The sequence below is a fragment of the Stenella coeruleoalba genome (assembly GCF_951394435.1).
Source record: "Stenella coeruleoalba genome assembly, chromosome: 20".
Lineage (NCBI taxonomy): Eukaryota > Metazoa > Chordata > Mammalia > Artiodactyla > Delphinidae > Stenella > Stenella coeruleoalba.
Window position 1 is genome coordinate 35,305,396 of NC_137166.1, and position 24,721 is coordinate 35,330,116.

General features: G+C 39.6%; 1 protein-coding gene across 6 annotated transcripts; it reads left to right on the forward strand.

Moving 5' to 3' along the window:
• On the forward strand, positions 1 to 24,699 carry SIAH1 (siah E3 ubiquitin protein ligase 1). 6 transcript variants are annotated; one of them, XM_079906589.1, is made up of 3 exons: positions 20,413 to 21,055; positions 22,415 to 22,532; positions 23,361 to 24,699. In XM_079906589.1, the coding sequence occupies exon 3, from the start codon at positions 23,363 to 23,365 to the stop codon at positions 24,209 to 24,211; it is 849 nt and encodes a 282-aa protein (XP_079762715.1). In that variant the 5' UTR covers positions 20,413 to 21,055; positions 22,415 to 22,532; positions 23,361 to 23,362; the 3' UTR covers positions 24,212 to 24,699. The 6 variants fall into 6 exon arrangements, with proteins under 6 accessions (XP_079762718.1, XP_079762719.1, XP_079762717.1 ...); XM_079906592.1 differs by lacking the exons at positions 20,413 to 21,055; positions 22,415 to 22,532 and adding an exon at positions 1 to 288; XM_079906593.1 differs by lacking the exons at positions 20,413 to 21,055; positions 23,361 to 24,699 and adding an exon at positions 323 to 757 and having other exon boundaries at positions 22,415 to 22,487.
• Positions 24,700 to 24,721: the final 22 nt, after the last annotated feature.

Below are 24,721 nucleotides of genomic sequence, written 5' to 3' on the forward strand. Positions count from 1 at the left end.
CCGGCGCGCGGGGCCGCGCCTCCTCATGGCGGCCGCCGCAGTGTGTGGTATTTAGCGGGAGCGCGCGGCGGGCTCGAGGACGCGCGAAACGGCGGCGGCGGCCAGGGGGTAACCGGGGCGGCCGTTGCGGGGCGCGCTCTCGAGCGGCGGCGGCGGCGGCCCGGGGTGTCCCGTCGGTGTCGGCACGGGGAAGAGGCGGTGGCGCTGCCCGCGGTGGCCGGGGTTGGCGGCGGCGACGGAGCGCGTTTGAGCCAGGACCGGGGTCCGAGGCGCGCTCTCCGCCCACAGGTAAGTGGGGCCCGGCCTGGAGGGAGGAGCTGGTCGCGAGGGGCTCTGCGGGAGGAGAACTCCCAGGCCCGGTAATGGCGGCGGGCGGGAAGGGCGGCCGGGCCGGGTCGCGCCGCCCGGGCGGGGGCGCGGGCAGCCCCCGGCGCTGGACGCCTTTGTCTCGGCCGGAGCCCGGCTGCCCGGCCGCCGGGCCGAGCGCCGCCCCCCGCCCCTCCCCTCCTCTGCCCGGCCCTTCCCCGCGCCGCGAGCCGGCTCGCCCCCGCCCCCGGCGCCCCGAGCCCCGCAGGCCCGCGCCGGGGGTCTGCCCCGAGCGGCCGGGCGAGGGCGGGGAAGGGCCTCCTCGCCGCCCGGCCCGGCCCCCGCGCGCCCGGGAGGCGGGCCCGGCCGGGGGAGGCGCCCGGCGCGCCCTGCTCCCGGGTGCCGGTCTTTGTTGTGAAGGGTCCCGGGGTGTGCGGCCAACATGGCGGAGGTCAGCTGAGTGCGGGCAGTGGCCAGCCCTTCTCTCGGGCCCCTCCCCGCACCGGTCCGGGGGCAGGACCGGGCGACTCGGCCGTCCTTGGCCTTCCCTGCCTGCCCCCGACCCCGGGAGCGGCCGTCCCCGATTGTGCTGCGTTCTTCCTCTCGCTCCGGCCCGAGCCTTCATTGTGCGGTGGGAAGAATGCAGCCTCCTCCCTTGTTTATGTCGTTAGAGAGGAGATCGCGTGAGCGTCTTGCCAGGGAAGCTCCAGCTTTTTATTGTAAACCTTGCTTTTCCTAGGCTTCATTTGTCGGGTAGTTTGGGGGCCTTTCTCGACTCTCCCAGATTTATAATTTAGGAATGTGGATAATCTGGGCCACAGCGTTGCGTAGGTTTTTCTTTTCCTGTGCCTGGAAAGATTCAGAATTTGTTTGCTCTGACATCTAGAGAAGTCCAGTTTGTGTGTTTGGAAAATCAGATGGTGTAGCTGATTTGTCAAAGTCGTAGAAGCCATGAGCACGGATATAGGACAGTGATCGGACTGACGGTTTCTAGCAGTTGAACATTTACCATTTCTTGATAAGGGGCTGTCAAGGGTAAATTTTTAACTCTTTGCATCAGTTGAACGTTGGGAGCACGACTCTGAAGTCAGACTGCCTGCTTTGGTTCCAGCCCTGCCCCACCGGTTTGTGACCTTGGGCAAGATGCTTAACCTCTGTGCCTCATTTTCCTTATCTGCAAAATAGGGGTAATGACAGTACCTACCTCGTAGGACTGTTGGGAGAATTGATGAGATGATAGTAGGCGAAGAGCTTAGGGCTTAGAGCAGTGGCAAGCCCATGGTTAAGTGCTCAATAAATGTTTACTGCTAAGGCTGTTGTTTAATCACTGAATTTGTGAGATTATCTTGGCATGTTGGATATGTTGGAACTGCATAGGCCAGAATATGTGAAATTACATTATAAATCATTAGTGCTTGGGTTTTTCTTTTAGTGCATTTTGTTACTTCTTAAAAATGAAAACAAGAGGTTTAGGTGGTAAATGTCCAGGCATTTGGAGATGATGGCATTGGGAAATTTCTATAGTAAGACATTTGGGTAGGTCTTGTGTGGTCTGGAATTTAAAAAATGAAATTCATGGGTCAGTTTGCTTTTGAGGACTTAACTAACTTGGAAGAGTGGAACAGTGAGTCTCTTTGAGTGTTAGGTGTCTGTGGTGTCACCATCTATTTTGGACATTACTGAAGAGCAGAGTGTAGTATGGTGATAAATGTAATGGTCTGGTAATTTTATCAGGCAGATATTGGCTCAAATTGGAGAGGAGAGGATGTTAATTAGCTGTTAGGAGAACTTCGTGACAAGTAGATTTTGACCTAAAAAGGAGTATATAAATTATGTAATTTTTTGTTCTGGAAATTAAAGATACAGATTTTTGTGATCTGGAATAATTAGTTGCAACCCTGAAGTTGGCTTTGCCAAAATATTTTCTTTAGATATATTATAGACTTGCTGTACCTGACCCCTCTTGACACCGTTCCAGCATAATTTAGTAACATTTAATAATATTTTAAGCTGAAGTATAATTGATAGATATGGAACTTTTCAAGATAAGTATTACACAAACTACAAATTCAGAAATTTAATTCAATTCAGTGTAATGTGTTCTCCCGATAAGCTTTGGGAAAGTCTTACAAAATTGTTGTAGAGCAATATTCTTTAGTATCTGTAATTAAAAAGAATATTAGGCTACAGTTAATTGGAGTTACAAAAGAAATATCTAGCTATGGCAACAATGACATAATATGAAGAATAGGATTTTATTTTCAGCTTATACAGTGTTTTGAAAACAGGTCTTACATAAGGACGGTAACAAAGTAAGTTTAGTAACTTTGCAAAGCAACCACTTAAAATTGTATTTTAAAGCAGTTGATTTACTTGATTTCTAGAGATTGAAGGTTTTTCTTGGCTTAAGAGATCTGTTACACAGTTTCAGTTATAATTATGGAATGTCCATGCATACCTTATAAAAATGTTTAAATTTTGGTTATTTTTGGTCTAGACCTCATTACAAACAAAATCAATATGTGAAAACCGCAGATTTCCTACCCTTCCTTCCCCTGCCCCAAAAAAAAAACCAGCAACTGGGTATAAATTTTTCCTCTCTAAAAAGCATCCTTAATGGTTTCTTTTATTTCTTTTATTTTTTTAATTTATTTTTTTAAAGGTCAAGTCTTTTATTTATTTATGGCTGCTTTGAGTCTTCATTGCTGTGCGTGGGCTTTCTCTAGTTGCGTCGAGTGGGGGCTTCTCGTTGTGGAGCACGGGGGCTTCATAGTTGTGGCATGCAGGCTCAGTAGTTGTGGCTCGCGGGCTCAGTAGTTGTGACCCACGGGCTTAGTTGATCCGCAGCATGTGAGATCTTCGTGGACCAGGGCTTGAACCTTTGTTCACTGCGTTAGTGTGCAGATTCTTAACCACTGCGCCACCAGGGAAGTCCAGTGGTTTCTTTTAAATAGAGATTCTTCTAATGCATTTTGAATCATCTGGTTTTCCATGGCTATAGTTACTAGAGCTTCTGCTGCAAAAGGGCAGGGATTGCGGTTTTTTATTCCTATATCCTCAGTGCCTAACACTCAGTACAGACTTGTTTCCTGACCTACTACTTCTGTATTCGTATGACACTCAGATTTCTTTGCTGTGAAACTTAGACCCATGTATTCTCTTGCTCGCAGGTCATTTTTTTTTATGATTATTTTTTAGAGGAGTTTTAGATTCACAGCAAAATTGAACAGAAGGTTCAGAGATTTCCCGTGTACTCTGCCCCACTCCTCCATAACCTCCTCCATTATCAACATCTTCCATCAGAGTGATACATTTGTTACAACTGATGTACCTACACTGACACATTCTTACCCATAGGTTATGGTTTACATTATGGTTCACTCTTGGTGTTGTGTATTATGAATTTTAACAAATGTATGATATGTACCCACCATTATAGTATCACACAGAATAGTTTTCACTGCCCTAAAAATCCTCTGTGGTCTACCTATTCATCCCTTCCTCTTTCCTAACTTCTGGCAAGCACTAATCTTTTTACTGTCTCCATAGTTTTGTCCTTTCCAGAGTATTATGTAATTGGAATCATACAGTATGTACCCTTTTCACACTGGCTACTTTCAGCTAGTCATATGCATTTAAGTTTCCTCCATGTTTTTTCATAGCTTGATAGCTCAGTTCTTTTTAGCGCTGAGTATTATTCCATTGTTGGGCATGTACCAGTTTGTTTATCTACTCACCTACCAGAGGACATCTTAGTTGCTGCCACGTTTTGGCAGTTATGAATAAAGCTGCTATAAACATCTGTGTGCACGTTTTTGTGTGGACAGAAGTTTTCCGCTCCTTTGGGTAAATACCGAGGAGTATGATTGCTGGATCTTATGGAAATAATATATTTAATTTTGTAGTAAACTGCCAAAATGCCTTTCAAGTGGTTGTACCATTTTCCATTCCCACCATCAATGAGTGAGAGTTCCCGTTGCTCCACATGCCCACCAGCGTTTGGTGTTGTCAGTGTTCTGAATTTTGCCATTCTAAAAGGTGTGTGGTGATACCTTATTTTTGTTTTAATTTGTGTTTCCCTGATGACAAATGATGTGGAGCACCTTTTCATGTGCTCTTTTGCCATCTGTGTATCGGATGAGGCGAGGTGTCTGTTAAGGTCTTTTGCTCATTTTTTAATTGGCATGTTCGCTTTCTTGTTGAGTTTTAAGATTTCTGTGCTGCATTTTGGATAATAGTCCTTTATCAAAATTGTCTTTTGCAAACATTTTTTCCCAGTCTGTGGTTTGTCTTCTCATTTTTTTTTTAACATGTCTTCTCATTGTTTTGACTGTGTCTTTCCCTGCACGTCATTTTCCACTTTCACATACCAAGGTACTTCAAATTTATGTGTCTAAAACTAAAACCTTTGTTTCCAACCATACAAGGCTGTCATCCTCTGTATCCAGTGAGTCATAGAGCCCTGAGTTTTCTACTGTCTGGTTATCTCAAATCTGGTGTTGCTTCTGTCTCTCACTCATTTTCACATGTACGTTCAGTCCTTCTCTTTTACTTTCTAAGTGTCTATCTGCTTTTGGTCTCTGCCTCCTCCCTTCAGTTTTTCCCACTGCCATTTAAGGGAGCTTTCTAACATAGGTGACTTAAGGCCTTCAGTGTAAAGTCCCAAGTTCCTTGACATAGAGATAGTAAGTACACAGACCCTTCTGGAGCTGGCTTTTGTTACTTTCCTGTCATTTTCAACTGTGTACTTGCAAGTGCCTGTGTGCACCATATTTTGTCTTCCAACTAAGTAAGCTCTGTAATCTCAGCCTAGACATCACTTAGCTGAGGCACTCTTCCTGGATCTCCCCACCTTGAATTGGATGTCATCTTTCCGTGTTCCCATAGCACTTTCTGCTTGGCCCTACTAAAACCATATCCTCCTGAGCTATGATTTTTCTCTACTACTTTGCTTCCGCAGGTATAGACCGCAGTCTCTATGAGGACTTTGCCTTGATCACCCTTGTTGGTCTAGAGTTTAGCACTGTTGCTGGCATGTAGTTGGTGCTCAGTAAATATTTATTGAATGACTGATACCTTCTCAGTGTTCAATTATGCTCTTCTAGCCTTATCCTCCAGCATTTCTTCTTTGCCATATCTGGTTAAACTGGATTCTTTTTGTTTCTTGAACATTCACCACACTTAAACACCTCTGTGCCTTTGCTCATGATTGTACTTGATCTCTCGCTACTTTGGGCACATGACTTAACCTCTCCAAGCCTTAGTTTCCACTAGCATGTGAACAGCTATGAAGCATATTGCTGCTCCTTGCTCTATGTCCTAAAGCTAGAGTAGCAGTGTAGCTCAGTGGTTAAGAGCCAGATCTGGATGTGTCTCTTGCCTCTATCACTTACTAGTGTGTTTATGATTTTAAGCTCAATGAGAGCAGAGACACTGCCTAAAAGCAGGGACACTTGCATTTAAAAGCACATTACTTAACACAGAGAAAGTGCTTAAATAATTTTAAAAATTAGTTATTTAATTTCTCTATTACCACTTACATTCTAGTAAGGGAGAAAAGAATTACAAATTGTGATATGTACTGTAAAGGAGTAAAGAGTAGTGGTGGGAGGGAGACTTGCTGTGAGAAGTGGTGATATTCAAGCTACCTTAAAAGGATAAGGAGCTAGTCCTTTGAAGGAGAGAAGGGAGAACATCTCAGATTGAAGGAGCAGCGGAGGTGAAGGCCCTTAGCAGGAGTGAACATGGACTGTTCCAGGAACTGAGAGAAGAGAGTGTTTCTGGAGCAAATGGATGAGGGCGAGAGATAGGCAAGGATCAGATCCTGCAGAGTCAAAGTAAGGAATGTGAATTTAAGTGTACTGAGAAGGCATCAAAAGATTTTAATTAAATTAGTAACATAATCTGCTTTTAACTTTTAAGATTGCTTTAGCTGTTTGGAGAATAATTGGTTAGAAGGCCATTTCTTTGATCAGGAAGTACCGTAGTTGATTATAACCTGGATTAAGGTGGTGGCTGTGAAGATGAAGAGAAGTGGATGGATTTGAGATGTATTTTGGGGACAGAATTAACAGGGCTTGCTGATGGATTAGATATGAGAGGTGAGGGAAGGAAGGAATTAGGTTGTTTCTGGCATGAGTAATTGTGTGGATCATGGTGCTATTTACCAAGAATGGAAAAACTAGAGGGGGCGGGGGGTGGTGGTACAAATAGCAATAAAACTCAGAAAATGGAAGGATAGCAAATAAACTCAAAGTTCTGATATGTTGGATTTAAGATATCTATGAGACATCCAGAATGATCCAGTGAGGCAGAAGGAATATCACAGAAGCCAGATGGGAGATAGTAGAGCATGTTCGGGTGTTAGGAAATGGTCCAGTAGAAAAAGAGGGAGACATTGATGTGAGAAAGGGATAATAGAAGGAGTATGAAGTCTGAGAAGGTGACAGGACACTGCCCAAGGGCCTGGGTCACTTCTTCCATTCTAAGGGGAGGAAAAGGAAGTGGTAAGTCAGCATTTGATGGCTTCTGTTGTATTTTCTAAACGAAGTATGGGTGAAGCCATCGGTTGAGTATTTATAGTTAGTGATTACTGTACTATGGTGGGTTAAAGACATAGTAGAGAGACATATATTGAGAAACTGAGCAGAGGGGAGGAGAGAAGAGATTCTGTGATGTGTTACCAGCTATGACACCTGATACTTATTGTTCTCAGGAGATTCTAGAATACCTAGAGCAATAGTGTTACTTCCCCCCCCCCCACCGCCAGTGTAAACTTTTTTGATGAAGTGTAGGATAACTACATATAGAAAAGTGCTCAAATATTAAGGATACAGCTTGATGCATTTTCACACACTATCATGACCAGCTCCCATGTGTCCTGTTACTTTTATTTTGATTTTTGGGTGTGTGTGTGTGTGTGTGTGTGTGTGTGTGTGTGTAAATCTTCAGGAACTCTAGACTGAATGATATATCAATAGATAATACAGTCCATTTGGGGGTCAATTTATTCTCTAGGTTTGAGCCACAGTGACCAAAATGATATTGGCAAAGACCTTTTATTAGGTTTGAGGTTGGCCAGTCATGTTGAACTTACTTGTGGCTTTTGATTTTATTTTGAATAGTAGGGGATTGGGAGCACATGGAACTAGAAAGAGAAGTGGAGGAAAAATCTTTGGAGAACTAATTTATATTTATAAAGCAGATATTGCCAGTGAGAAATAGTCTCTTAGAAAATTAGAAAAATTTAATGCCAGTCTTGAATTTTATAGGAAGTATTATACTGTACTTGTTATAGTTATTATTGTCATGTTGACAGGCTTAGGTAGTAATGGTTGATACAGTGAAATTAAGTACACTGTACACTACATTTTTTACTTCAATTTTTGGTTTAAATGAAGTAATCTAATTGTTAAAAACTTGCTTTTTCCCCCTTTGTGTTTTACCTTTTAGCTCCTTTGAACTCAGCTGAAGTTGAGTTGTGGCTTTTTTGTTTGTTTTTGTTTTGTCAGAGTCCCTGATTTAGTTTTGTTAGGGACAGCTTCGGATATCTTGTTAATACAGATAGTTCTGAGTTAATCTCTGTAGACTGTGTTCTTTTGATTTTGCTTGGAGAGGTGAGCAGATAAATTTTGTCTTAGAATTAACTTTTAAAATGCTAAATTTAGGTATTTTTTATAAGTATAAACTAAAATATATACATATTTGAAATATGTGGGTTTTAAAAAATGTGAATAAGCTGTTTTTTAAATAATTTTTTCCCTATAAGTAAGTATTCATCTATTTGAGGCATTTTAAGGAAAAAACTAAGAAAAAAAGAATGCAGTAGGCAAAATCAACTCTTGATCTCTCAGTGTTTAAATTTGTGTATGAAGTCACTAGCAATTCATTAGCAGGAAAGTGTGGGGACACAAAATATGCACTAAAATTTAATTATTATTAATCACCAAAGTAATATAAATGTTTTATGGAACATTTGAGAAATGCATACAGAAATGCAGCCCCCACCTTCCTCATGATTGTTCATAATGTGATAATTGAAAAGTAACCATTGTAGACATTTTGGTGTAGTTTCTAGTCTGTGTGTTCCACATTTTTTTGAGACAGCCATAGACATTTTAAAGTCCGTTTCTTTGATCTGACTTAAATCCTTGTAGATATTTTCCCATTAATGATTACCACTTGTCAGTAACTATACATGTTTGAACTGCATAATTCCAAATGATGAAGTTTGTGCTTATGGTCTATATTCTTCTGTTCTTGATATTTTGTGTACTTGTAGTTAGGTGGTCCCATCTCTGTTCTCTGTGATTTCTGGTTCTAAACTTGACCTCCTTTCCCCCTTCTCTAAACCCTTACCTTAAGTCTTTAAACCACATTCTGCAATTCGGATGCCCTTCTGGTTTCTTTTCTGTCCCATTACATGGTATGTACACACATGAGTACATATATAAAAATAGACAGCTATGTCAATGTCCATATTTACTTAATTCTTTTTTTCTCTTTTAACATAAATGGGATTGTAATATATCCTGTGGGCTTGTTTTTTTTCTCCACCTGTTTAAACAGTTTGATTCTTATATGTTAGTAGTTATGAGTCTATCTTTTTTAAAAGAAAAAAAAGGCAGCATCGTGTTCTGTTGTATGGACCATAATTTAATCACTTTCTTAAGCTAGGGCTGTTTTCAGTTTATTTGCTCTTACAAACAGGACTGCTGTAGGCATCCATATGTATACAGCTTTGCCAATGTGTAAATCATTGGATAGACTCTTGGAAGAGAAACTACTGGGTCAAAGAGTATTCAAACTTTATATTTTGAAACAAGCTGCCAAATCTTATTAGAAGCCTTCACAGTGGACATTTCCAACAGTGTAGGAAAGTCTGTTTCTGCACATCTTATGTAATACTTGGAATCAAATCTTTGAAAACAAATTTATAATTTTTTAAGTAATGCATGCAGTTTGTGACAGTTCTCACATCAAGTTTTTGAATTTCTTTTTCTTTTAGTCTAAAGAGTTTTACATGTACAATAATTAAAAATCAAATATTTCACTAGGCTTATTTTTTAAAGAAAAACTCCCTGCCCCTACTCCTCTCCATGATCTAGGGGATGTAAATAATGTTTTGAAACCTTGCATTGTTATTCTGCCCTCAATACTTTTAGGATGATTTGGTTGGGCACAGAATTTCTAGAATGTTAATTAATCATTTTCTTTGTGGATTTTAAAAAGTATTGCTCTGTTGCATCTAGCTTTGGATATTACTGCTCAAAAGTCCAAAGCTCTTTTGCCTTCTAATTTATTTATTCATCTAACAAATATTTATTGAACCTGTACTGTGTGTCAGGCATTGTTTTAAATGTTTGGGACACATCATTGAACCAGACAGATTCCCGTTTTCCAGGTGGTGAGGGGGGCTACAACAACAAACATAATAAGTAAATTGTATAGCCTGATAGAAGGTCATCCATTTTACTGACAACAACAGAATAGAAATGGAGGAGGGGAAGGGAAGAGGAAGAGAGGTAGAATGGACAAGGATTAGGAGGAGGGGTCAGTGGGCACAGTGCTGGGCACTGTTTTAAATAGAGGGAACAGGGTAGGCCTCATTGAGAAGGTAATATGCAAGCAAAGATTAGAAGAAGGTGAAAGAGTTAGTCATATGGGTGTCCCTGAGAAAAGTATTTTAAGGTAGAGGCCCAAAGGAGCAACCTAGCCTTATGGAACAAGGAGGCTAGTACAGTGAGTGAGGGAGAAAGAGGTAGGAGATAAAGTCAAAAGAGTAATGGGACACATCATCATATTGTGTAGGGCCTTATAGGCTGTTGTAGGATTTATCTATTACCTGCACATGGGAGATTTTAATGGATTTTTTTGATTGCTGTGCTTGGAATCCGCGGGTGGGGTGGGAAACAAGGGTGGAAGCAAGGAGACTGGTTAGAAGGATATTGCAGTAATCCAGTTGAGAGATAATGAGGCATAGACTATATAATAGTAGTAGAGGTAGTGAGGAGTGGTTGGATTCTGGATATAGTTTTCAAGGAGGTACAGTAAGATTTCCTGGTGGTTTTAGATACAGGATGTGTAGAGAAGAATCAAGGATGACATGAAGGCTTAAGGCTTTTGGACTGAGTATCTGGAAGCATGGAGTTTCCATCAAGTGAGGGGAAGGCTATTGGTTGAGTAGTCTGGGAGAAGGTAAGGAGTTCAGTTTTGGCCACCCCGCTGTAGGAATGTCTAGGAGGGTGTACACATCTGGGGTTTAAGACACATCTGGAGGGTTTTTGGATATAAAAATCTTGAAGTCCGTGGCAGTATCAGTGGAATTTTAAAAATACAAGAGTGAATGAGATCACCAAAGTGAAGAAAAGTGGGCCATGGACAACTCCCAAATTCAAGACTTTGGGGAGAAGAGCAGGAATCACTACCAGGCAGGAGCCAGTGATCTGATCAAATCTGTCAGATGTTGGTGACAGCTCAAAACTTACAAATTAAATACAAACAAAACTACAAAACCAGTAAAATTCAAATTATACTAATTATGAAAGTATTGAATACTGCCTGCTAAATTGAAGTCTTGAAACAACATGAGTTATGGAATTGACTATTATGCTGTAAGTTCTTTTTGAGTTGAGCACACCAAAATTATCCCATATGTTGTGGTCACCAGATGATGCATTTTCTTACCAATGTGTAAGTGCTTCAGTGAAAACCATGATGTCATTTGGGCTTCACTTCACACAAATGCATCATTTATATATTAGGTCCCCCTCTGTATTTCTCTTTAGCCTCCCATAATTAGAGTACTGTAGTACCAACTTGGAGCTAGTGTGACCATAAATGTAAATAGGAACATTCATTTACATGGCTAACAGGTGGATTCAGATGATTCAGAATGTGCTAATGCTGTTTTTTAGATTATTAAACACAGGAAAATAAAACAAATTTTTGTAGAGAAATGTGGCACCCACCCCGAGAACAGAATCTTAGTTTGAGGAAAATTAGAGTCTAAGTTAATTCGTGTGTTATATCCTTATTTGAAATAACTAAAATGATTTGGTTAGAATTTCAGATGCGATGCTTATGAAGACACAGATTATAACTCCTTCAAAGGAATATAATTTCTTTTGAATAAGGCTCCATGAATTTTTTAATATGGCATTTCCCCCTATAAATTCCATTATTTTTCTGTAGTAGTAGTAAAGAGCTATCAATATCAGTGTATTGATATTAAGACTCTGGTGTGACTTTTTACCTCATTTCTTTAATTTCTTCGTCTCAAGCAATGTGTTCTTTTCTGTTTAGCTTAGTTATCACCAGCTCTTCATAGGTTACTACCAATTTAGATATGCTTAAAATTTTTGTTCTCTGTATTTATGTGTGTATTTACTTATCGTTATTTGTCAGGAAAAATGGGAAGATGAATGTTACATTGCAGAACTGGGTACAAGATATTTTATGAGGAAGATTTAAAAAGCATAGCTTAACATCAAGATGGAGCAAAAGAGCAAAGATCTACTGGAATGTGTGACAATTTTACATCCTAAGAGAATATAAAACATAATCAGGGTAGTGAACAGTTGTATTCAAACTTGGACATGTAACTAAGTGAATAGTATTTGGCTGCTTTTATCTAGACACTGTGAGCTTTGGTTATATCGCAGTAGTGACTGTGTTGTAATCATGACTGACATGGTTTCAGTAATTTCAAGTGAATTCCCCAAAATTCTATTTAGTGATATGTGGTAGGACATAAAAAAGTTGAGAGCCTATTTTTGACCCTCTTCCTGCTTCTTTTACTCTTTTACTCTTTTTTTTTTTTTTTTTTTTTGGCCGCACCATGTGGCATGTGGGATCTTAGTTCCCCAACCAGGGATTGAACCTGCACCCCGTGCAGTGGAAGTGTGGAGTCTTAACCACTGGACCGCCAGGGAAGTCCCCTGCTTCTTATATATTTCTCTGCTCTTACCTCTCTTCTCGATTCTTTGCTTTGATTTAATGTCTAATGGTTTAATGGCTGTTAGATTATACCACTTTGATACAAAAAATTTCAAAAAGCAACTTACTTGCTATGACTACAGTTTTAACTTAAAGAATTTAGGGGACTTTTTTTTTTTGGTCAATTTTTATAAACATTGAAGATTAGTTGGATGCTAAGTTGAATATTCTGTGCCAGAGTGAGAAGATTATACATACTTTTTTTTAGAGTTATTTGAAAGAAAATAAGATTCAGGAATGAAGCAGTCTGGCTCTGTTCTTATTACTTCTTAATTTTTCTGATCTTCAATTTCCTTATCTGCAAAATGGAGATACACCCTTCTTTATGAGTCTTAAATAAAGACTGTATATGAAGCTGCTGACATGAAGCCTTACAGGTTGGTAGATGCTCAGTTTGAAGCTTCTTTCATAGCAAACTCTGTTATCTTTATCATGTTTCCGACAGTCCCAAGTTGAGGTTATGAAAATGAACACAGTACGTTGAAACAACAGTTTTCAGTAAAATCCTGTATAATCTGGGTCTTTTTTTTTTTTTTTTTTTTGCGGTACGCGGGCCTCTCACTGCTGTGGCCTCTCCCGTTGCGGAGCACAGGCTCCGGACGCGCAGGCTCAGCGGCCATGGCTCACGGGCCCAGCCGCTCCGCGGCACGTGGGATCCTCCCAGACCGGGGCACGAACCTGTGTCCCCTGCATTGGCAGGCGGACTCTCAACCACTGCGCCACCAGGGAAGCCCTAATCTGGGTCTTTTTAATTTAGTGATTCCTTGCAGGGTTCCTAGTATGGCTCTGTAAACATCACTGAGTGTGTTGTTAATAATATACCAAATGTTCCCACATACTTGATCTCAGTTAAAGTCCAAAAATCTTGTTGTTAGTTTTATTGTTTCACAAATGAGCAACTTGAGACCCAGGATATTGTAGTTTTGCCCAATATCAAAGTAATTAATATAGGTATATGCATAGGTATATTCTTAAGGTAGGTTACCAGTGGTGCATTACTAAAAAATGAAACTACTACCTAGGAATGAATGGGTTTATGGAACTGTGATGTCACAAACAAATGTTTTGAAAACTTAGAGAATTGGTATGAAAATATATTCAATTTTTTAGACTGTGTTTGTGGTGATAAAATGATTTACTTCACCATATAGTGTTGTTATTATTTTTTAAAACAGACTTTATTTTTTTAGAGCAGTTTTAGATTCACAGCAGAAGTGAACAGAAGATACAGAGATTTCTTGTATTCACCCTGCCCCATCATTATCACCCAAAGTCCATGGTTTACATTAATGGTTCTCTCTTAGTGCTATATATTATATGAGTTCTGACAAATGTATAATGATATGTACCCACAACTGTAGCATACAGGATAGTTTCACTGCCCTAAAAATCCTTTGTGATCCACCTCTTCATCCCCTCCCTGCCCAGTCTCTGGCAAATACTGATCTTTACTGCCTCCATAGCTTTGCCTTTTCCAGCATGTCATATAGTTGGAATCATACAGTATGTAGCCTTTTCAGACTGGCTTCTTTCACTTAGCAGTATATATTTGTTTCCTTCATATGTTTTTGTGGCTTGATAGCTCATTTTTTAAAATTTCTGAATTATATTCCATTGTATGAATGTATCACAGTTTACCTCTTCACTATAGGAAGACATCTTAGTTGCTGCCACGTCTTGGGAATTATGAATAAAGCTGCTGTAAACATCTATGTGCAGGTTTTTGTGTGGACATAAGTTTCCAGCTCCTTTGGGTAAATACCGGGGAGCATGATTGCTGGATCTTATGGTAAGAATACGTTTAGTTTTGAATAAACTGCCTTCCAAGTGGCTGTACCATTTTGCATTTCCACCAGCAATGAATGAGAGTTCCCGTTGCTCCACATGTCCACCAGCATTTGCTGTTGTCAGTGTTCTGGATTTTGCCATTCTAAAAGGTGTGTGGTGATACCTTATTTTTGTTTTAATTTGTATTTCTCTGATGACAAATGATGTGGAGCACCTTTTCATATGCTCCTTTGCCATCTGTATATCTGATGAGGTGAGGTGTCTGTTAAGGTCTTTTGCCCGTTTTTTAATTGGCATGTTCGCTTTCTTGTTGAGTTTTAAGAGTTCTGTGCTGTATTTTGGATAATATAGTCCTTTATCAGATATGTCTTTTACAAACATTTTCTCCCAATCTTTGGTTTGTCTTCGCATTCTCCTGACTGTTGCAGAGCAGACATTTTTACTTTTAATCAAGTCCAGCTTATCAATTGATTCTTTCCTGGTTCATGCCTTTGGTGTTTCTGAAAAGTCATTGCCAAACCCAAGGTCATCTAGATCTTCTCCTGTGTTGTTATCTTCTAGGAGTTTTATAGTTTTGTATTTTACGTTTAGATCTGTGATCCATTTGAGTTAATTTTTGTGAAAGGTGTAAGATTTGTGTCTAGATTCCTTTTTTTTTGCATGTGGATACTCAGCTGTTCCAGCACCAATTGTTGAAGACTCTCTTCATTGTGTTGCCTTTTGCTCCTTTGTCAAAGATAAGCATAGTGTGTTGTAAAATAGTGTTATTTAAAGTGAATTTTAAATCTTAGTTGTGAATTCACTCTCTTTAATGTTATAGCAAGTAACAGATATATTCTACCTTAGGGGTCATCAGGGATGAGTGAGTTGTGGTTGTATACATGCTATTTCTTTTATTTGGAATCTTTCATACTGTTGTACTTGATTTATTCATTCCTTCCAGAAATATTTGAGTACCTGGTCTGGGCTGGGTACTGTCCTAGGTGCTGGAGATAGAAGCGTGAGCAAAATAAACAAGGTCTATGCTGATGAAGTTTATATTGTAGTACAGAGCTCTTGAACCAGAAGTTAGTGGTTCAGGGATCCTGGGAGTTCTCAATACCCTTTGAGGGTCAAAACTTTTTTTCACAATAATGAGACATGAGAGTAAAGTGAGGTTCCCAGAGGCTACATGACATGTGGTATCTTCACAGATTAATTGCAGAAGCAGATATTAAATATCCAACAGTATTTTTTATTGCATCAGATATTAAAAAGATTTGCAAAAAATGTAAAACATAAACACTCTTCTCCCTATTATGGAAGATAGTTATTTTTCATAAACATTTTATGTAATAGATTTTTAATTGTTTTGTAAAAAATGTGATGGTAATTTTAACAAATATTTTTAAAGTTCTTGGCTTGAATTTCTAATATTGTAAATATTAATACATATAAACCACATTGACAAAATGCTCTTTTGGGGTCCTCAATAATTTTTTAAAAGTTTAAAGCAGTAAAGACATTTTTTTCTTAAATGGCCAGATAGGTTTAGCTTTAGGAGTCATAGGATCAACTTTTTATTTAACTCCATCCTTGAAAGCAGTCACAGATAATATGTAAATGAATGGGCTTAACTATGTTCCAGTAAAACTACTTACAAAAACAGGCAAGTGATCTGTAGCTGTAGTTTGCCAGTTACTGGTGTAAAGGGTTCCTGGTACCAAAAAAGTTTGAGAATTGCTGTTATCAGTGAAAAGCTGGTATTGTGGAGAGAGAGACGGGCAGAAGACAGACAATAAGTAAGTTATTTAGTAAGAGAATTTCATATGGCAAGAGATAATATGAAGACAGTAAGAAGGGTGATCTGGCCTTTAGAAATAAAGTGATCGGGAAAGGCCCCTCTAAGGAGCTGACGTAAGGTAACTCTTATTTTTTCAGGTTTTATCTCCCATCTTTTTTTTTTTAATCTCTCCTGGCTACATTGGATCTCTCTTGTGTTGGGAGCGAAAGCAAGACAGTTGAATCTTATTAAACTTAAATTCAGAAAAGGTTAATTTTTCAAGTTGAATTAGAAAATATCCAAAGCATATCTGCTTTGAAAGGATCTAGGAAATTATAACATATTGCCCAGATTAGAACACTGACCTACTTTATACGACATCTAGCAAGTTAACTTCTCTGTATCATTTTTCTCTTCTGAAAATGAGAGAGCTGGTTAAGATCTTTTCCAAGTCTAAAATTTTTCATAATGTCTGTTTGCCTAGGATGCCATTTGTCACCTCTTCTAAGTCCTCCTCGATAGATAGCTCCAACTTCCTTTTTTTTTCTTTTTTCTTAAAGTAGTTCTGTGATCTGAAATATTTATTTTGAAATCTATTTTCCTGTCTATAATGCAGGGGGTAAATGCTTAACCTGGAAGCTCATTGAGGACAATACCTGGTACATAAGTATGCTTATTAATAAATATTTGGGGCAGCTGTTTTAGTGAGAATGGAGGAAAGTCCCTCCTCTGCCTCAGTATTTAACTTGCTGACCCTGGAACCATTTAGGTTATAGCAGTAAGAATGAAACCAACCAACAATGAAGCTCCAATGAGGGACATGAAAACTTTAATAGAGGGGTTAAGGAAGTACAAGAGCAATGCAGTATGAATTTATGTGGCCATTCCAACTTAAGGGAAAGGAAGGGGAAGTAGCCGTTCCTGCCATCAAACTCTCTGTTCCCTTGTTGGAAATTGAGGATCTACATAATTAAATTCTTTAGCATACCAAGAGATAGGTAACTTTAGCAAAACCAAATTTATGAATTAGAATTTAATGAGTTCTCTTGGAATGCAGTGCAAAACAAAGATTGGAATTATGAGAAAAAAATATATAAGTGACTTGAAGATAGATCCAGGAGAGTCAGTCTCAGGATTATGTGAAGAAAAGAACTGAGTAATGGTAAGAGTCGAAGAACAATTAGAAGAAAGGTCCACAAAGGTAAAAGACTTGAGTCTTGGGATTGAAAATACTCACCTCGTGTTTGGCAAGTGCTGATGGCATGTATCTAGATGTTTTGATGAAAATTTCTTCCAAAGATAAGAGTCTTAGAAGCTACCTGTCAGGGTAAAAAAGGTTACCTGCAAATGAATGAAAATAAAAATGACATTAGATTTTTCATCTACATAGTTACATGTCAGAAGACAGCAGAATTTATGTAGTTCTAGGGGTAAAGGGTGTGAACTAGAATTCTAAGCTTGTGCGAGAGCTTCAGATTGTTAAGACTGAGACTTAATTGCTTACATGCCCTTTCTGAAAACTTCTTTGAGGTACTATGGCCATACCAAAAAATGAATCATAATTAAGGATTCAAGGGGAAGAAAAAGATGGGTATTTGTCTTATGATATAGTTGTGAGAAATGAAATCAGAATGTTTGCAGTTAGGTTTAAATGATTGTTTTGACAAAAGTTTTGAAGTTTAGTACAGTCTTTATCCTGGCAGGTGGGAAAGGGAAAGTTTCACTATTAGCACATTAAATGACCTGCCTTGTTTTGGGAGATGTTAATACTTTTATTCTTGATGTTAATATAGATTCAATGTGAAATAAAAATAATAAGGATAATAGCTAGTAAAATAAAATTAGGATGTAGAATCATGCTTTCCAATAGGACTTTCTTCAGTGACAGGATATGGTGATACTATTTTGCATTCCCACCAGCAGAGTATGAGAGTTCCATCTCTTAGATGTGTCACAGGCATCTCACTTCTACTTCGCATTTCATCCATTATTACAGTTTGGTATCTAGCATAGTGCCTAATGGGTTCTGGTTAAGTATATGTTTTTTTTTTTTACCAGGTGTAGAAGCCTCAAAATACAGTGTTAGGCATTAAAAAGCAAATGTACTTTGCTTTACACATTTAAGTTATGGTTTGCATTTTCCTCTCCGTTTACTGTCATCACCTTTGTTCAGACTTCTGGTTTTACAGGTCTTCTATCAGGTCTTTTGTCCTGGGCTTTCCCCACTTCAGATCATCCCTCTTACTGGACACATAACTCTGATTCTGTGGCTACAACGTCTTCTGAATTATCTTCAGGAAAATAGAGCTTTTAGGAAAATACTTTGTATAATTTTTTAAAATTCCTATTACTTTGGTGCAGTTCTGGAAACTAAAAATAGATTGCTTAATTTTTTTCTTGGCATTATGGTTTTATAACAAAGTTTGATTTTTAACTTTTGGCATTTTAAGCTGTTGAATTTTAAGGAGACTTGCCTTAGTTTTAATTTCGTCTGAGGTAGACAAACCATTAGGATGTGGACATCTTTGAGGGGGGCCATTATTTGCAGGCCGCAGTAACTTTAGTAAAAGGCAAGAAAGTGAAAAGCACAACATTGTTGTGTATTCATTTTAATCAGAGAAATTCTTCATCAGTCATTTATAATTTATAATAGGAAACAAAGTTTCCCCCATGAAATTGAGAATAAAAGTTTAAGACTACTTCTGTCATAAGTTTGTGAATGTGGCAAAGCAACGATTAAATACTCTGAAATTACTAAGGCAACATTAAAGGCTGATTCTAAAATGTTTTTATCTAAATTAAAATCTGTTTAAACTTTATACCAAACGGGGCCTGAGATGTAGGCTTTATTTTAGAAAGGGTAGGTAATAGTGCACTCTTGGTAAATTTTGGATTTTTGCTAACTTTGGATTCTATGGGCTTGTCTTAGTGTAATGTAGTTTTTGTGAAATTTTCCCTCGTAAAACCAGTTTAAATAAATGTTTTACCTAGTGGAGAAATTCTGTATTGTGCTAAAAATTAGTTAAATGGCAGTTGATCTTTGGTATACATTTTTGATAACCTTACAAGCTAAAGGCATCTTTTAGAGTATATATCTGGAACCCACAAGTTCTATGTCTCTAACTAATTGATGACCTCAGGCAAAACAAGTTAACTTTTGGAATTGTGTGAGTACGTACATATTTTGGAATATGTACCACCTATGATATATATAACTTACCCGTCTCCCTTAATCCAGACAAAAGCCATGCAAGGCTGGAAATATTGTCCCAGTTTTACAGCTGAGCGGGTGGTGAAGACTGGGTTTGAATCCAAGTGTAGATGGCTCCAGAACACTCACATTTTTACTGTCCTGACTCACTTGTTGCGAGGTTTGTCCATATATTAATGGCTTTCAGATAGTGTTGTAAGGATCTGTATAGGTCCTTTGGAAGTTTGGGAAAAAATTTTTCTTTGGCTTGAGAAATCTGTCATCCCTTTTATTTGTTTTACACATTTAGACTCTGTCTTAATTCTGTTTGGAGTTTTTCCTGCCTAAAACATTTTAAGTCTCCTGCTGTAGAAACCTGAGACTTAACTGTTGAATAGAATGAATATGTATTAGAAAATAAAAACCTAGGTAATAGTAATTTATATTTGTCAGTGAACAGACTATTTTCAATTATATTTCTATTCCTAATATCAAAATGAGGTTGAGGTGACTGAACACACTATATAGGGTGGGTAAGTGATTAGAGTTAAGATTTTATGCTGAAAATGGGCAATCTACAATTTGCAGCATAGGGTTCACTCCCCACTACCAGCTCTTGCTGCCTTTAAAGGCTGCCCTAAGCATGATGTAATGACAGGTTAAACCTCTGAATGCCTGAGCTGACGCAATGCAAATCTGAGGCCCTGGACTTTATTGGGGCAAGGGTAATGCTTGTTTAAAAACAAAACAAGCTACTCTGTTTAATAAGGCCGTTTAAGTTGGCTTTCCTAGAGTGGGAAGAGAATAAAATCTCAATTTGAAGGTTGAAGCAGGAGTTTAATATGGTTATGTGTGTTTACTACTCTCACTGCGAAGTCTTCTCGAAGGGAGAAGGGGGAGTTTAAAACAAGGTGCGGTGAAAATGGGGAAGTGAGTTACAATTGAGGAAATAAGGTAGTTGACGCCCGATAAATAGTTATTGAACGAAGTAGGGAGAATGTTTTTACTGTATAAAAATCTAGCGTTCTCACGGTTAACCGAGAGAGTGTACTGCAGAGAAGAGTGCTTGTCTGGCCACGGATTTCCCATATATTCTGTGCAGATCTTGGGTTGAAACCAGCCGAAACCAACCGAAATTGCCTATATCTGACTGTTTGGGCCTACAGAAACGGAGTGTTTCTACCTACTTGTAAGCTGGTGGAAATGCTGTGGCGTGTGCAGTGTCGCCAGGTTCGCGGGGATCTCGGGTTTATTCCGGCTGGGTGGCTGGTGGGAGTCGCGCGCTGCTTGCTTTAGAACCGCCCTAGGCTGAGTGGGGTGGAGCCTTAATCCCCGCCCCCCGCCCCCCCCCCCCCCCCCCCCCCCCCGCCCCGTGCGCCGCCCCGCCCTTCGCCCTCAGAGGCAGCCGCCGCCCTGAGCACAGCACAGTCTGAAACTCTGCGTGGAGCGGGCCCTCCCAGCTGCGGGCTGGACCCTGCAGCAGTAGCTCGAGCTGGCACCGAGACCGCAACTCCTCGTCCGGTCGCTTCCACGCACCCTACAGTCTTGTCCTTCACCGAGGTGGCTGGAGCCTAGCCGATGAATTTGGGGAAGATAGACTTCCGAGACAGACAGACGAAGGTTTAGGGCCCAGCAGAGGACAGCTCGGCAATGGCTCCCATTTTTGGAGACGCAGGCGAATTTGAGCTCATGGGGAGGTGTGGTCGGCTCCTCTTGAGACAGGATGGGGGCTTCAGTTCTCTGCCTCTGTAGCCAGTGCTTCTGAGGAGTATTGAATGCAGTGTATGGAGCAGGGCACGTGCCTTCCCTTCTTGAAAACTTGACCCGGGACATGTTTAGGAACAAAAGGTGTCCAGGACGGCCCTCTGTTGCAAGTCGTCTTTACTTCTGGGGGAAAGGCTATGAGCTGCCTGGCTTCTCATGACGGGGAAGCCTCCCTTACCTTTTCTGTACTCCTGGAAGGGGCGTCTTGCTTACTTGTTTACCAGCATCTGGGACAAAGAAGAGAAAAGGTACTGCCATTAAGAGACTGGGTTGCTTAAACTGTGAAATGGGAAAGTTGTGTGAGCCAGTGGAATCTAAATGGATCAGGGAATGGCTGCACCATAATTGAGCTGGCAGTGATGTTTCCTTTGGTCAGCTGTGTACTTTTCTCAATTTAAATCAAACTTCAGGTTATGTCATGACTCCTGCAGAGTTGTCCAGACACTTGAGTCCTTGGTTCCTACTGCAGGGCTGTGTGTGGGTTGGGGCTCTTTCTCTCTTTGAAGATGGAGCTGGGTTCCACCTTCCGAGCTTTGGGAAGCTTTAGTAGCTGCTATCCCGTAATACTTCCATTCACAAGAAGTAGACGCCACATTTTGCTTGTTTTCACACTTTGAATAGGAATTTAAGTTGTGCTTTCTACAATGTTGGAAAAATAATAATGTACACTGTAACATGAGCCAGAACTATTGATGATAAATGTATAACTATTTTGCTCGGTCAAGAAATTAAAACAGTAATACTTTTCTTGCTTAATAGTTACATTATGTTGAATACAAACTGAGTTTACTGCCTCTCGACGTGTGACTAGCTGTTTTGGTTTAGTGATTTGAAAGGCATTGGTGGCTTAGATTATTTTGTGTCCAAGGAACCACTTCCCAGTTATTATGTTGCTCTCTTAAATGAGCAGCATAAAATGGACCATGAAATAAACATACAGGATATTTTGGCAATGCTGATAAGCCCATTGTTTTACTAGTGACCTAAAACAAAATGCATGGATCATCATATGCACAAAGAATCTCCTCAGGGGAAACTGGATTACAGCAGAGTTCCTTTATAGTGCTTTTGTTGGGCTGGAATACCGGGGTTATAGAGGGCTTCAGTGATGAGAGTTGATTCCTGTTGTCCTAAATCCATGTGATGAGCCACATTATGAAAGAATTCTGTGGTACTTTTGTTTCCCCTTGTACTTTAGAATATACCTTTAGTGACAGTGGAATTGATCTGTTTTGGCGTTTTTTTGTTTTTCTTTCACTCTCAGTCCCTATTTAAGGTGTCCATCCTTGAGCAATCTATGAGTAATAGAAGCCAAATTGCATTTATGTGGTCACATTGATAACAGCATTATTTTTCGAAGTTAAATTCTTTCCAACAGTAACAATTATAATTGAGAAAACATTAAATTTGAGGAGTTTAATTTGTAGAAATATGGCTTATGGTTATTGGGAGTATACTCTTAGGACATCAGTAGACTGATTTTTTTGTCACCCCCAAGAAAGCGGCCCACTATATCCTAGCAAAGGTAGATTTCTGGGAAAAGGTGGCTTGTTTTATCTTTCATTTAGCTTAACAAGTTAGTTAATATTGTTGATCATTTCTTCCAGATGGCATTTATTAAATAATGTTTATCACTGTACTGATGAATGCTTCAGCAACACTGGTGAACTCTAGGGTACAAGGAGTTCTTTACCTGTTGGCTCTATCCCTCACCCCCAATGTTGTGTGAGTCTCTCTGATGCTTTTTATCTTATTCTTTATTTATCTTTTCCTGACTTTCCTGCTTTGTAAATTATACCTGATTTATATTGTAGAATGGAAGTAGAGTAGAATGGTTTACTTTCTTTGAATACCAGACTCAAATCTTTTATTTGAGGATGGCCCTCCATTTCTCCTCCATACTTGCTCACTTTTGAAGGGGGCACAGATCAGTAGGAAACAAGGTTAATACCTAGCTGGTGTTAACATTCCATGCAGACGGATGATGGAATGGCAGTAGACCCTTCCCCTTGTAACCCCTTCCCTTTCCCAAATACACCTCTAGAGCAGATAACTGTTCACCATTAGGAGGAGTTAATCAGAGTGCCCTGGTGGTCCTTTGGATCACGTATATAACTCACTGGAGCTATCAACAGCTGCCTTAAGAATGAGGAAGAAATAGAATGAGTAGGGCAGGTGAACACAGAGAGGGAGGAGGAATTCAGTTGATTGTATTGAACTTAAACTACTTGTACAGTGTTCCTTAGTTGTTATGGTCCAGTTTCTATTTTAGCATTTATTCCATCCAAGGATGATTTTTTTTAACATTATTTTTAGAGAAAAGGAATTCTAAATGTGCTCTGGAACATTTTGAAAAGAGATTTTATCCAGTGTACAATGCACATACTTCAAGTAATTTATGTTTTTTTAAACCGTTTTCCTTTTTGCTTACAGTAAATTCTGCATGAAACTTAAGTATTTCTGGCATGTAAACATTATTTATATAAAACAAGTTATCGTTGTAATTATTTTTCTCCTGCCTCCTTTTATTTTTATTTATGTTTTTTATTACAGAAATGAGCCGTCAGACTGCAACAGCATTACCTACTGGAACCTCAAAGTGTACACCATCCCAGAGGGTACCTGCCCTGACTGGCACAACTGCGTCCAACAATGACTTGGCGAGTCTTTTTGAGTGTCCGGTCTGCTTTGACTATGTGTTACCACCCATTCTTCAGTGTCAGAGTGGCCATCTTGTTTGTAGCAACTGTCGCCCAAAGCTCACGTGTTGTCCAACATGCCGGGGCCCGTTGGGATCCATTCGCAACTTGGCTATGGAGAAGGTGGCCAATTCAGTACTTTTCCCTTGTAAATATGCCTCTTCTGGATGTGAAATAACTCTGCCACACACAGAAAAAGCAGACCACGAAGAGCTCTGTGAGTTTAGGCCTTATTCCTGTCCGTGCCCTGGTGCTTCCTGTAAATGGCAAGGCTCTTTGGATGCTGTAATGCCGCATCTGATGCATCAGCATAAGTCTATTACAACCCTACAGGGAGAGGATATAGTTTTCCTTGCTACAGACATTAATCTTCCTGGTGCTGTTGACTGGGTGATGATGCAGTCCTGTTTTGGCTTTCACTTCATGTTAGTCTTGGAGAAACAGGAAAAATACGATGGTCACCAGCAATTCTTTGCAATTGTACAGCTGATAGGAACACGCAAGCAAGCTGAAAATTTTGCTTATCGACTTGAGCTAAATGGTCATAGGCGGCGATTGACTTGGGAAGCCACTCCTCGATCTATTCATGAGGGAATTGCAACAGCCATTATGAATAGTGACTGCCTAGTCTTTGACACCAGCATTGCACAGCTTTTTGCAGAAAATGGCAATTTAGGCATCAATGTAACTATTTCCATGTGTTGAAATGGCAATCAAACATTTTCTGGCCAGTGTTTAAAACCGTTGCATTCAATTTCACAGAGAATAAGGCACCTGTCTGCCTACCAACCAGAAGCTTTTGGTAGGTGGAAGCTAGAAACAGGAAGGTAAATAAAAGGCTGTTAAATACAGGAAACAGTTGCATGTAGTAACACTAATATATTTAAAAATAAGTCAACAGTAAACCACTGAAAATAAAATATATATATATGTGTGTGTGTGTGTGTGTGTGTGTGTATATATATATATATATATATACACACACACACACACACCCAAGATGGGCATCTTTTGTATTAAGAAAGGAAGCATTGTAAAATAATTCTGAATTTGTGTTTGTTGTAGATTGAGTGTACTGTTAAAAAATATTGGGTTCTTGTTTTTTTTGTTTTGTTTTTTTGTGTGTGTGCGTGAGTGTGTGTGTGTGTGTTTGTTTTTTTTTTTTCCTTTAACTGACAAGCCATGTTGAGTGGTCTTGGCCACTGCTTTTCCCCT